The 11,751-nt window shown below is 40.8% G+C and overlaps 1 protein-coding gene across 4 annotated transcripts in view; it reads left to right on the forward strand.

Moving 5' to 3' along the window:
• Positions 1-10,468, forward strand: part of LOC306968691 (trinucleotide repeat-containing gene 6C protein-like) — a 41,349-nt gene extending 30,881 nt beyond the window's left edge. For 3 of the 4 annotated variants that reach the window (XM_079564162.1, XM_079564161.1, XM_079564164.1), the window contains 11 exons: positions 3-122; positions 202-285; positions 768-1,005; positions 1,083-1,247; positions 1,615-1,791; positions 1,867-2,016; positions 2,329-2,433; positions 2,718-2,936; positions 4,050-4,123; positions 4,220-4,359; positions 4,445-10,468. In XM_079564162.1, coding sequence (XP_079420288.1) covers positions 3-122; positions 202-285; positions 768-1,005; positions 1,083-1,247; positions 1,615-1,791; positions 1,867-2,016; positions 2,329-2,433; positions 2,718-2,936; positions 4,050-4,123; positions 4,220-4,359; positions 4,445-4,820 — 1,848 coding nt within the window. In that variant the 3' untranslated portion in view covers positions 4,821-10,468. The remainder of the gene's footprint in view (positions 1-2; positions 123-201; positions 286-767; positions 1,006-1,082; positions 1,248-1,614; positions 1,792-1,866; positions 2,017-2,328; positions 2,434-2,717; positions 2,937-4,049; positions 4,124-4,219; positions 4,360-4,444) is intronic. The other variant, XM_079564163.1, reaches the window with a different exon arrangement.
• The last annotated feature ends 1,283 nt before the right edge of the window (positions 10,469-11,751 follow it).

Consider the following 11,751-nt stretch of genomic DNA (forward strand, 5'->3'; position numbering starts at 1 on the left):
AGGTTCAAGCACAGCTCTTACAGTTTGCAGCAAAAAACATTGGTCTGAATCCTGCACTTTTAACTTCACCAATAAACCCTCAACATATGACTCTTCTGAATCAACTTTACCAGCTGCAACTGGTCAGTTTAGACTCTTTCTACCTCAAGCATTTTAACGAAAACAGGGCATTACAAGCTTTACATTTTCTACCTGACACAGGCATACCAGCGTTTACAAATTCAGCAACAGATGTTGCAAGCTCAACGCAATGTTTCTGGCCCAATTCGACAACAAGAGCAGCAAGTAAGTTTCCACTACAGTATTATTAAGCATTAAAAGTCTTGAAATGAATTGTGCCATATTTAAATATTGTGCCTCAAATGTCATTCAAATAAAAAAAAATAAGACAAATCAATTGGGTTAAAACAGGCATTAAATCTAAATTTCTAGCTTGACATAGCTGTTTTTACTGCTGAATTTCTTTGAAAATAAAAAAAATATGGTCTAAAAATATTCAACTGCAGTTTGTTGATATTGTGCACATTATTTCCCTCAAAACCTGCCTGTTGTGTTCAATTTGCTTTTAAAAGTCAACATTTTCCCTCGTTCCTGGAATGTTTGCAATTCTTAAGAAATTAGAAATGCTCAGTGTTTGCATTTGTGGCATCAGAAATATAGCAAAGGCATTAAAATGACAATTGACGTTCTGCTACTTGTAAAATGATTTATTTGTGCAATAAGACTGGCTGTGGTGTCTTTGTAAGTTTATACTGAATGATTTTCAGGTTGCCCGTACAATCAACAACATGCAGCAGCAGATTCAGCAGCACCAGCGGCAGCTGGCACAGGCCCTGTTAATGAAGCAGCAGCAGCAGCCTCCTCCGGCCCACTCAGTCATGCATCCTGGTGGGAACAAATCCAGTCTGGACTCTTTCCCGGGTCACCCCCAGGCTCCGGGGCTTTCAGACCTACAGACCAAAGATCCACAGTTATCTGCGAATACCTACAGCCCCTACTCCCTTTGTAAGTTAAACCTGACGTGCTCATTTTTATCAGTCACTTAGAAAAGTCATTTTCATTTGTTGTTTCTTTTTCTGCAGCTGGATTGAATTCAAACATGAATGTAAACTGTTTAGAGGTGGGAGGTTTGTCTATGAAGGAATCTCCCCAACCTCAATCACGCCTTTCACAGTGGACACACGCCAACTCTATTGACAGTATCTCGGAGACATCCTCACCTTTAGAGACCAGCCTGGGAAAGCATGGTGAGCGAGTGATATATAAGTGTAGTAGTAATTTAATAGGCTGTGTATAATTGACGACTGGGCCTGCAATTTGTAGTAATTAATATGAATCTATTTCTTTATATATATATTTTCTTTATATATATTTTTTTTTTTCTAAAGTCTTTTTTTGCTGATCTCAACACTAATCACAATCCCCGTTGCTATGAATTTGGCCAATGAGACGAGCTTTCCTGTGAAACAGCTTGTCAATCACGTTATTTATTATTATTTACTTCTTCTCCTTTTGAAAACTTTCGGCAATCACTTTAATGCCTCCTTTCACCAACACGTCATCTTAACTTCTTGCTCTATAACTTGAAATGTATTGTTTTGTGTATCATTATAGGTGCCAATCTTGGGGGCCTTGGTAAATCCCCGCAGATGGAAGATTCTTTCAGCCCTTACAATCTTATGTCCAACTCAGAATCTCCCACAAGCCCAATGGTCCCTCCAGACAACTGGGGACAGTCTAAGGGCAGCAGTGACAAGATGGCCAACGGGACCAATATTAACTGGCCACCAGGTAAGCCGTCATTTCCCTGTAACTTTCACTGAACTGCATGAAGACAGAGTATTAAAGTATCATTGATATGTCCAGAGTTCTGCCCTGGTGTCCCCTGGAAAGGCCTCCAAAACATTGATCCTGAGACGGACCCAAATATGACTCCAGGAAGCGTACCCAGTGGGCCCACCATCAACACCAACATCCAGGATGTTAACCGCTACCTGCTGCGGGACCGGAGCGGAGGTGAGTATTAGGAAGCAAGGGGGGGTTGCTCCGAATCCCAGTATGTCGGCTCTGGAGGCATTAGAGCCTGGGACTTTTTCATTTGCACAGACATGCTGCTGCTTCTACTCTTCTGCTTGCTTCATGTTCATTTTTCCTTCTTTGAACAGCTTTAAATGTGTAATTTTCATATCATTTTTGTTTCTGCTACTATTTATCTTTTTCTAATTATCTTTGAATTTGTTTGTGTGTATTTTATTTACTTCTTCATTTCTCTCTGCAATTATTCCTTATTTTTGTCTGTCTATTTTTATGTTGCTGGTATCACCTTAGGCTCCTCTCCCACCTCATCTCAGACTCTACCTTCCTCCACTGATTGGCCAGTCAATGCTTGCACTAGCTCGTTCAGTCTGTCGTCCCCGGACACGGACGATGCAGGTACACAGTTTACGTATAACACTGTGTGCCGCCCACACAGTGTTTTCAAAAGTAGAGTATTATCCTTTCCTATTGAAGAAACTCAACATTTTAGCAGTTGTGTTTTCTCTCATGTGCTTTCATTTCACTGTCTGACCTGAATAAATCGGCCAACCACTTGAAGAATCTTTCAACTAATAAGCATTGTTTCCTTTTGTACTTATATATTCTTGTACTATTAGTGTATTGTATAAATCTGTAATCATGAATAGTATTGAGTAGTAGTATTTCCTTTGTGTGTGTAGGTAAACTGTCAGAGATGAAATCAACCTGGTCACCAGGCCCCATAGCTCACAGCCAGGTGTCTCTGTCCCATGAACTATGGAAGGTCCCAGCTGGACCAAGGAGCAGCAGTACAGCCCCCAGTCGCCCTCCGCCCGGTCTCACCAACAACAAATCCTCCTCCACATGGACCGGCACCACCATGGGGCTGCCTCAGGGCTGGAGCAGCTCTGCTTCCACAGGTACAACACTGTGTGTTTGTGTGTAAAATTATTGAGGAAAGTTAACTCTACAGCCACCGAAGCAATGACAATCAACCCAGAAACCTGTTTTCATTCCCAACTCTGTGCTCAGCAAATACTACATGGGATAAATCAAATAAACGAGTTTTCTCTGAATTATGCAACAGCTCCTCCTGAAGCAGACCGAAGTGACTTTTAGTGTGAACGAGGCAAAGGCGGGTAGTACTGTTACATTTACTCAAGTACATGTATTTGAGTAACTTTTTGAAGAAATTGTACTTCTTAGAGTAGTGTTTTCATACTTCAAGACTTTTTACTTACTGTATCTGTACTCTTACTGTGAGTAAAGTGGCAAATGCTTTGCTTTGACAAATCATTGAAAATAAATGAGACTTTTTCGCTCAAACAGTTACTCAGTACTCAAGTAACATTTTCTCCAAGTACTTTTTTACTTGTACTTGAGTAAAAATATTTCAAACTTAAGTAAATATTAAGGCTACTCTACCCACCTCTGGAACTAGGGCTGACACAACTAATTGATTAATCAATCACTGATTAATCGATTATTGAAATTGTTGACGACTATTTTAGTCACCGATTGTGTTCTTGTGAATGGAGACTAAATTTAAAAAAGCTAACTTGACATGACAATTTTGTATTTTTGTTTTTAAAGTTAGCGTATGTAGAGTGTTTTGTACTTTGTGATTTTCATAAATATTATCCGTTTCTCAGGACAATTATCCAATCAGAAAACAGGATTAGCTCCACTATTGTTATTGCCAGGACCTATAGTTTAAACTAGTTTGGAAATAAACATAGAAGGACTCTCTGTCACTTCCTAAATCCCAGCTCCTGTGCCCCATAAAGTCCCAATCAGTGTCAGTGTAGCCTCCAGCCGTTAAAGCTCAGTGGCTAAAATCTGGAAGAATGCCCTGTTCACAGAAACCTGTGTTCATGTACAACTCTGAGCAAACCAAGTTCAGCTGTAGTAACTTTTTAAAACAATTGCTTGATTAATCGCAAAAATAGCCGCCTAATGCAGCCCTAATGTGAACGCACCTTTTTGAGCAGAAACAAAAAAACTTAAAATAAATGTTTTGTCTTTAATGACAGCAGGCACCACATGGAGCACAGACAGCTCCTCCAGGACCAGTAGCTGGTTGGTTCTTAGGAATCTGACTCCACAGGTAAGATGATACTGTACATTACTGTATATTAACCTGTTTTTAGATGTTTCAAAATGCCTTACACTTTAGTCTGATACATTGTTGTGTGTGTCACAGATTGATGGCTCGACTCTGCGGACACTGTGCATGCAGCATGGCCCTCTTATCACATTCCACCTCAACCTGACACAGGGCAACGCTGTAGTTCGCTACAACTCCAAGGAGGAAGCTGCCAAAGCCCAGAAGTCACTTCACATGTATGTTATGAATACAAAAAGTATTATACATCTGAATCAAATGAAATAAAATACAAATGAGTTGTTTTACACATCTTTTTGGCAGGTGTGTGCTTGGTAATACCACCATCTTGGCGGAGTTTGCTGGGGAGGAAGAGGTGAACCGATTCTTTGCACAGGGCCAGTCACTTGGTGGAACGAGCAGCTGGCAGGCCACTCCTGGCACAAACCAAACGCGGATGGGCGGGACTGGCTCCGGAGTTACTCATCCCATTGGTCACTCTCCCCACTGGAACAACAACAACAGCAGCGGCGCAGGAAATGGAGGAGCAAAGACAGGAGGAGAGCTGCTCTGGGGCGGTGTGCAGCAGTATTCCAGCCTGTGGGGTCCCCCTAGTGGAGAGGAGGGTCGTGTGATGGGGAGCCCCACACAAATCAATACACTGCTTCCTGGGGACCTGCTCAGTGGAGAATCGATATAGCCGTCACACACAAAACGGAAGCTTAAAATCAGTGTGAAGATAATCAGTGGTCTACGGTTACAGAGGGACGAGGAGAGGCACTGCGCTCATGCTGCTCACCTTCTCTGCTTCTGCACCTCTGGTTTGTTTGGATTGATATATCGCAGTTTGTTTGTTTTTTTTATCCTCATTTCTCATTGAGAGATTTTATTCAGTGTTGAGGATTTTATTTTTGGAGAAACAAAGAAAGTGAATTTTGCAAGTGCAACGTTAGAAATATCTAAACTTGCATATTCACTGCCTTTTGAGGCAGTCACCGCACCTCAGAGATCCATATAAGGCATCATTCCCTTCAATCAGAGCAGTTTGGACTCAGCATGTGAATTTCTCAGCACTAATATTAGCCTTAACCTTTTCCTGCCCTGTTCTCGTTCACTCTGTACTTGGTGAGGAAACACAGACTGGTGCACACCCTTTTATTTCTGAGCCAGTGAAACCTGAGTGGAGAGTAAATGCTGCTGACGCCAACTCCAAAACACCACATTTCTCACATGATGCTCAAAGGGAATGATGCAACTTTGTTCGCCTTGTTCAAGCCATTTATTTTTTTGTAGAATTTCTTTCCTTTGGAAACATTGCAAACAAAGCTTAAACAATGAAAGAAATGTGTGTGTGTGTTTCAATCTTACTTGGTGGCATCATACAATATCCTGATGTGGATATTATGGACAACAGAATGAACCACTGCTATTACAAGTGAACTGTAAAGACACTTGATGCACCTCAATCCACTGCAGGACTCCTGCAGTTTGGTCTCAGTCTATGACCCTCTCACTGATATTGTGGATAACCTCAAGACGGTGCGTAGTTTTTCACTCCACCAACAAAAAAACACCATTTCAAGTGATGTGCAATATAAGCCACAGACTACCGTCCATGCAACGCTTCATGACCTCCTCCGAAAAGAGGAGAGACTAGGAATGATAAACTGCAAACTGTTTCTGACCCCACCTTAAAACTGCCACTACCACCTTCCCTCTGCCCTTATGAGTGAGTGGGCTTCAGAGAGTAGCTGGTCTTAAAACATATTCTGCCTAAAACACAGGTAAAACAAAGCACTTGTTGGACCAGCCTCCTCTCCAGCCTCACATGCCAGTGACTAGATTTGGGGAGAAGAATGGGTACATGTGTTTGTGGGTATGTGTCTTTGTGTGTGTTTGTGTGAAATGGCGTCAAACCAAATTTACCTAAAGACCAGATTACCTTTTTCTTTTGTCCAAATTTGCATCAGTGACTGACTGTGTAATCAAAGATACTGGTTTGTGAATATGTGGTCAATCATAGCACTTAGCAAGAGCATCACTGCTAATTACGCCCTAATGCCAACATATTGAAGAAAGGAGAAGCAACAAAAGACTAAAATGCAATCTACACAGTGGCTTCTCCGTATACTTTTTTACTCAACATGGATGTAAGGATTTTCAGTCCTTCTTGAAGGATGTTAAACATGGTAGCAAAGTGAAGGGAAATGCAAAGGATGAACTATCTCATCTGACAAGGAGTGCCATCCTCTTTGTCAAAGTAATATCACTGTTACATTTTTCTCTAATCAAACTCTTTAGCCTTTGTGTCTGGAAACTTTCTTCTTGATCCTGCAGGGAGGTGTTCTTTCTTGTCCTTTTTGTTTTCGTTCTGAAAAGAGGCAAATCTTGTGGTCACTGAGTGCCTGTCTGCTGCAGAGTGCACAGCTCCGCTGCGGCCCTCATCCCTCCCTGCAGGCCTCTGTCAAATGACTGGCTTCTCCCTGGACCTCTAGGCCAAGAGCAGCTTTCTACTACTGCGCCTCTCTCTGCTTCCACTCTCTCATTTCTGCATTGATCACTTTAGCCTAAGACTGAGGCACTTGATGTGTTAAATTACTTATTTCATTTATCTGTGTACAGTTTTGTTATACAGTTGGCTGATAACATTGTCGTTGTCTGGTATAGTTTTACAGATGAATGCTGTTTCGATATGATTATTTAGCTTCTTTGGCCCCTGTCAGCGTTTCCTGCATAAGCAGTGTGTGGTTTAGAGGTACAGCTCATCTGCACACCAAGATGTTCAACTTATTCAGACACTGTTTATGAAAAGAAATAAGAAAATGTATCTTAACTATTGTGCAGTGCAGGACAAATTGCCTCTGCGACAGTGTGCACATGCCATCTAAACCATGGATGGTCCACTGCCACACTTAGTGGATGTTTCACTGAGGCTTTGTTTTAACTCTGGGAGAGCTCCATTTCTCTTTAATGGCAGCCTTCCAGTTCTATGCAAAAACCAGGGGTTAAATCATAGCCATCCAAATTTCACAGCCATGTTCCCCATCCACCACGGTCCACTTTATCCTTTACTACCAGGCAGCTTCCATAAAGGCCCCTGAATCAAATATGGGGGACACAGCAACTAGACAACACTAATGACCTGCTGGTGGCGCTGCTCGTTGGCAAGCTGTTGCTTCGGTATCTTGTGCCAACTGGTTTTTTCTCTGTACTTCACCTGGCAGCGTTCTGGTAAAGAGGAGGTGTTAGGCTTCTGCAGGAGCATGCACAGCTCCCGTAGTAATGCAGGACAACAATGGTGCTGGTTACACACCGTCAGGGGATAGACACTTAAGTGGAGATACAAACTGCAGAAGTTGGGGACAGCTGGTCCCTCTATGTGTCTGTGCACTGTTTAGTGATCACATCGGGTACATCTTTCTAAAAACCAAAAACATGATTTTTCTTTATCATCAAAATGTGCAAAAACTGAAAAAAATTAAATAATTTTTCTGTGCACTTAAAGCTGAAGTGTTTCCTCTAAGCTCTCCACCTCGGGGCTTAAAGCATGCTCTTTGGAGGGAATTGAGGCCTGTGATTGGAAGGTCATCACTGAATCATTTCAACACATCTGGCTTTGGGGTCAGACCTAAGCAATGTATCAGCAGAATCAAGGACTCACCAAGTTTGATACCAAGTCTTAAACCTTTGGGGACTGTCCCTCTTCCAGAGTCGTCAGACTCAACTAAACAATCACTATTGCCTGTTGTGTGCGTCTGTCCATGACATTTGCATTTACTCCACACTGGACTTGAATTGAATTAACCATTATTGTGTTAATGGAGAGTGTGAGGACTCTGGACTTGAGTATTGGAAATTAATTGCTCTTATTTTATACATCTCTGGGACTCAAAGGTCTGGAACTCAAGCAAAACTTATCAATCACTGATCGGAAAAGGGTCAGGCCAGAAAGAATAGAAATGCAAATGTCTTTAAAAATAAAGGCCTAGGCTGAATATGCACATATAAGTTCATACGCAGTGTACCGCCACAGCATGTGATGGATGTCTGCGTATGGCTCTGTTTCCACTTAGCCTATGCCAGCCCCCCGCAGTTCTCAAACTGTTTCTCCCAATATTATATTCCCCAGAAAGTACTTCATGAACATATCAGAGTAATACAAAATAATGAGAGAAATACTTGAATCAAAAGAAGCGCCAATAATGTAATGTGAACACTTTTGTAGTAGTTTTTGTCTCATAAACTTCTGAGATTTTTGTTAGCATCAGTTAAGCGTGAATCCAATTTGAAATGCGAGTGTTACTAAAAAAAAACAACAAAGATCGAAAAAGTCAATTTTTCATGAGTGTTTGCACAAGACTGTACTGTATGTCGAATGAATGTCAATGATCTGTGTGTGCGTAACTGCGGAGGGTGTTTCCGCCGCGCGTTTAGTTTCAATACAGTATATTTTTTGTGTTTTGTTTTACTTCTTGCTTGTCAAATGTATATTCTAATGTTACATGTTACTAGCCTCTAGCGTTGCACTGAGTGTCAGCCTTGCCCCTTATTTGGCTAAACGAACAACATGATACTAGTACTTTGGGGGGGGAGGTGGGGGGACAGTTCGTGTGTATTTGTTTACTCAAGGACTAAAATAAGTGTGTTTTACAAATGTACATTTATCTGCCTCAGTGGCTTTCATTGTGGAATAATCCAAGAAAGTGTGGATCATATTTGAGTACTGCACCATTTTCAGAGTAAAAACAAAACGAGAAAAAAAAAAAAAAAAAAAAACACGTACTATGTAAAAATGCAGCAAAAAAAAAGAAGAAAAAAAAAGTGTTTTGCAGACCTGTGGCCATAGTAAAGATAGAAGGACTTCATCTCTCCCAAATCTGAGCAGCGGAGAGAGAGGCCCGACACGAGACTGAGCCTGGGCTGTTTCATAGGTGCCTACCGTTAGGTTTGTTATAGCTTTTGTTCTGTCACTTTTGACTCATGTCCTTTGTTTTTGCTGAAAGGCCACTGACCGTTTACATTATTATTATTTTTTTTTATTGTTTTTTTTTTTTTTTCCTGGAAATGAAACACAAAACAAAGTCGAACAGTGGGATTGTTGTAAAAGTAAAAAGGACAAATGCTTCCATAAAAAAAAAAAGAAGAAAAAAAAGTGTAACAAAATGAAGCTCGTCGTGTTACTCTTCAAAACTCTGGGATTGAACAGTGTTGTCTTGTTCTGTTACAACTTTGTTCTGTGTTGATTGATTTCTGAAAGCCTGTATGTTTTATGTTGATTATAAATATATTTTCCATTATACTATTAAGAAAACAAACAAAAAAAAAGAAGACAAAAAAGAAAAGAAAAAAAAAAAAGCTCACTACCTTGCACACACAAAAAGTGGATCTTGTCTCAGGAAGGCCAGGGTTCCAGAGTACCAACTCCACGCCATTTTAATGTACATTTTTATGATTAGTTTTAAAAAGGATGATTTTAAATTTAAGCACTGAAAGTTATGGATTTCTGAAGAAGAGCAAACTTTTTTTTTGTTTCTAAATCCGTAGCAGTTAAGTAATAACCAAATACTGGACTCTGAATAAAAATGTGCTTTATATATAAATCTATATATATTAAAAACTGCTTTAGGTTTAAAAGTAAATAATTTTGATTGTGAAAAAAAGACGTGAATAACATGGAAAATGCTGTTTGAACCTTTCTTGTGTTTTACTGAGGTCCCGTCCTGACTGAATCAGGAGTATTGTGCATTACTCTCTCTTTCCTCTTTCTCTTCCACAGCGTGTATTATAACAACTTCAGAATGAATGAAGCGGACATTTAGTGGGACATTGTTCACACTGAGCTGGTTGTAAAGGATCATGAACTATGCACAAGTGTAGGGGACAGGTCAGGGGAATTACTTTGGGGCTGCCTTCAGGTGGTCACCTTTTGCAGGGGTAAGGGTTTTCTATGAAAGGCTGAGGGATGGGGGAGGGGGGACTCCTCTCTCTGATCCAGATTGACCTAGCGCTACATCACCATGCTGTGTATTCCTAAACCAATGAGCATCTCACTCTAGCACTGTGGGATTCTAGCCTGTCGCCCTCAAGGGTAACTTTCTCAGTTGTTTTTGTGGGGTATTAGAGGGTGGGCTGTATGGGACTAGGGCTGCTTTTTGCCTTTTTGTTTTTGAAATAAGTAAAATGTCTGTACTGAGATTTAATGAAAAGTCAGTGGCTTGTAATGTTTTATTTTTCTCTGTATATCTTTCTCCTCATAGAATGTGATTGTTACGACATGCACCGAAACAAATGTTTTCATGAACTATGGAGCTTCTTTCAAATATTAATAAAATAGCATTTTCTTGGCTATTACTTTGTTGAGTCTTACTTTTCAACAGATAATGCCCTGTGTGCAGTAAATTCAATATTAAAACAATAAATATTATACATCCATCCATCTTCTTCCACTTGTCCGTTGCCGGGTCATGGGAAATCACATTGCACCAGCCCCTTATGGCTCCTCCTGCAGGTGGTGGGTCCACGGAAGGACGGCCTCATGGTTCTAACCAGGCCTGTTGGTCTCTCATGAGGGGCTTCTGAACCGCTCTTTGTCTGACCCGCCACTTAGGACCTGTTTGCCATGGGAGACCCTACCAGGGGCACGAAGCCCCCGACAACAGAGCTCCCAGGATCATTTGGGCGCTCAAACCCCTCCACCACGTTATGGTAGCGGTTCCAGGAGGGGAAATATTATACATATATTTTTAATTACATTTAAATAAATAGACTTTAAGATTATAAATGAATGCTACGTTCAGTCTAAGGACCCGCCACGCACGCACACACACACACACACACACACACACACATGCACACAATGAATTTAATAATTATCTATTATTAGTATTAAACTTATGAAAGTTATTAATGACATATTGAGTAGACATTGCCGACAAATGTACAGTGCCTCTCGAAAGTATTCATACACCTTGAACTTTTGCACATTTTGTCATGTTTACAACCCTAAACATAAAGTTTTTATTTTTATTTTTTTACTGAACGTTCACACACAAGTAACCGACAACTGTGAAGTGAAAGCAAAATGATACATGATTCTGTTATTTTTCAAAAAATAGAAAAGTGAAAAGTGGGGCTTGCATATGTATTCATACAACATGAATGAATACTTTGTGGAACCCCCTTTTGCTGCAATAACAGCAGCAAGTCTTGGGTTCTGACTCTACAAGATTTGCACATGTAGAGACTGACATTTTAGCCCATTCCTCTTTACAAAACAATCCAAGCTCAGTCAAATAAGAAGGAGAACGTTTGTGAACAGCAGTTTTCAGATTATTCCACAGATTTTCAATAGGATTTAGGTCAGGACTTTGACTGGGCCATTCTATTACACATTAATATGTTTTTATTCCATCGTAGATTTATCTTTGTGTTTAGGGTCATTGTCCTGCTGAAGGTGAAACTCCGCCCCAGCCTCAGTTCTCTTGCTGACTCCAGCAGGTTTTCCTCCAAAATGTCTCTGTATTTGGCTCCATCTATGTTCCCAACTATTCTCACAATCTTCCCAGTCCCCACTGAGGAAAAGCAGCCCCACAGCATAATGCTCCCCCCACCATATTTGACCCTGGGGATGG

Source organism: Gobius niger, assembly GCF_951799975.1.
Source record: "Gobius niger genome assembly, chromosome: 10".
NCBI classification, from domain to species: domain Eukaryota; kingdom Metazoa; phylum Chordata; class Actinopteri; order Gobiiformes; family Gobiidae; genus Gobius; species Gobius niger.